Genomic DNA, 637 nt, shown 5'->3' on the forward strand with positions numbered 1-637 from the left:
CAGATACTTAAATATTGCAGAGAGAAACAGTAGCATATTACTTTTATTTCATAAGCATTTGTATATAAATTATGATAACATTAATGTCACCTGTAAAGAAATATTACCCCTCACTTTAAATCTATACAAATGTTGCTGCCTAGGTTTGCCATATGGATGACACTTGGCATGTTCCTTGCAATGTTAATATTATCTCATGATTTAAGTATATTTCACAACTGTACTTTCAGGTTCTGCAGTTAGAGTATCTGAATAAAAAAAATAAGACAAGAAATACTATTAAGTTTATTTTACATGAATGATACACTTTACAATCTATCAGCTGGAGATCAGCTGAGACAAGATGTCCAAATTTCTTTTTCTCTCTTCTGTAAGATTTAAAGGCAAGGTTTGCTTCCTCCTTTTATTCTTCTTTCCTGCATGCTCACTGGTGAGGGATTCTCCACGTCTCTGGAAAAGAGAATCACTACATGATTTCCTATTTCACTAACAATTTAAACCTTTCTTCCTTGATGAAGACTATGGAATAGAAGTTTACATTTCAAATGTACACTACATATCAAAGGATAAAAAAATAGCAAACCTTTTTCTTTGGACAATCGGTGCGTTTGTGGTTTGAACCTCCACAAATATGGCA

The 637-nt window shown here is 32.7% G+C and overlaps 1 protein-coding gene across 4 annotated transcripts in view; it reads right to left on the bottom strand.

The window, feature by feature from the left end:
• Positions 1-270: 270 nt before the first annotated feature.
• LOC122266122 (rRNA N(6)-adenosine-methyltransferase ZCCHC4) overlaps positions 271-637 on the bottom strand; it is an 11,872-nt gene continuing 11,505 nt past the window's right edge. For all 4 annotated transcript variants that reach the window (XM_043035732.2, XM_043035717.2, XM_086537095.1 and 1 more), the window contains 2 exons: positions 584-637; positions 271-450 (listed from right to left, as the gene is read on the bottom strand). The exon at positions 584-637 is cut by the window's right edge and continues 141 nt beyond it. In XM_043035732.2, the coding sequence (XP_042891666.2) occupies positions 319-450; positions 584-637 (186 nt within the window). In that variant the 3' untranslated portion in view covers positions 271-318. The remainder of the gene's footprint in view (positions 451-583) is intronic.

This window comes from Penaeus japonicus, unplaced genomic scaffold, assembly GCF_977035675.1.
Source record: "Penaeus japonicus unplaced genomic scaffold, GWHDUDI00000001_assembly GWHDUDI00000005, whole genome shotgun sequence".
NCBI classification, from domain to species: domain Eukaryota; kingdom Metazoa; phylum Arthropoda; class Malacostraca; order Decapoda; family Penaeidae; genus Penaeus; species Penaeus japonicus.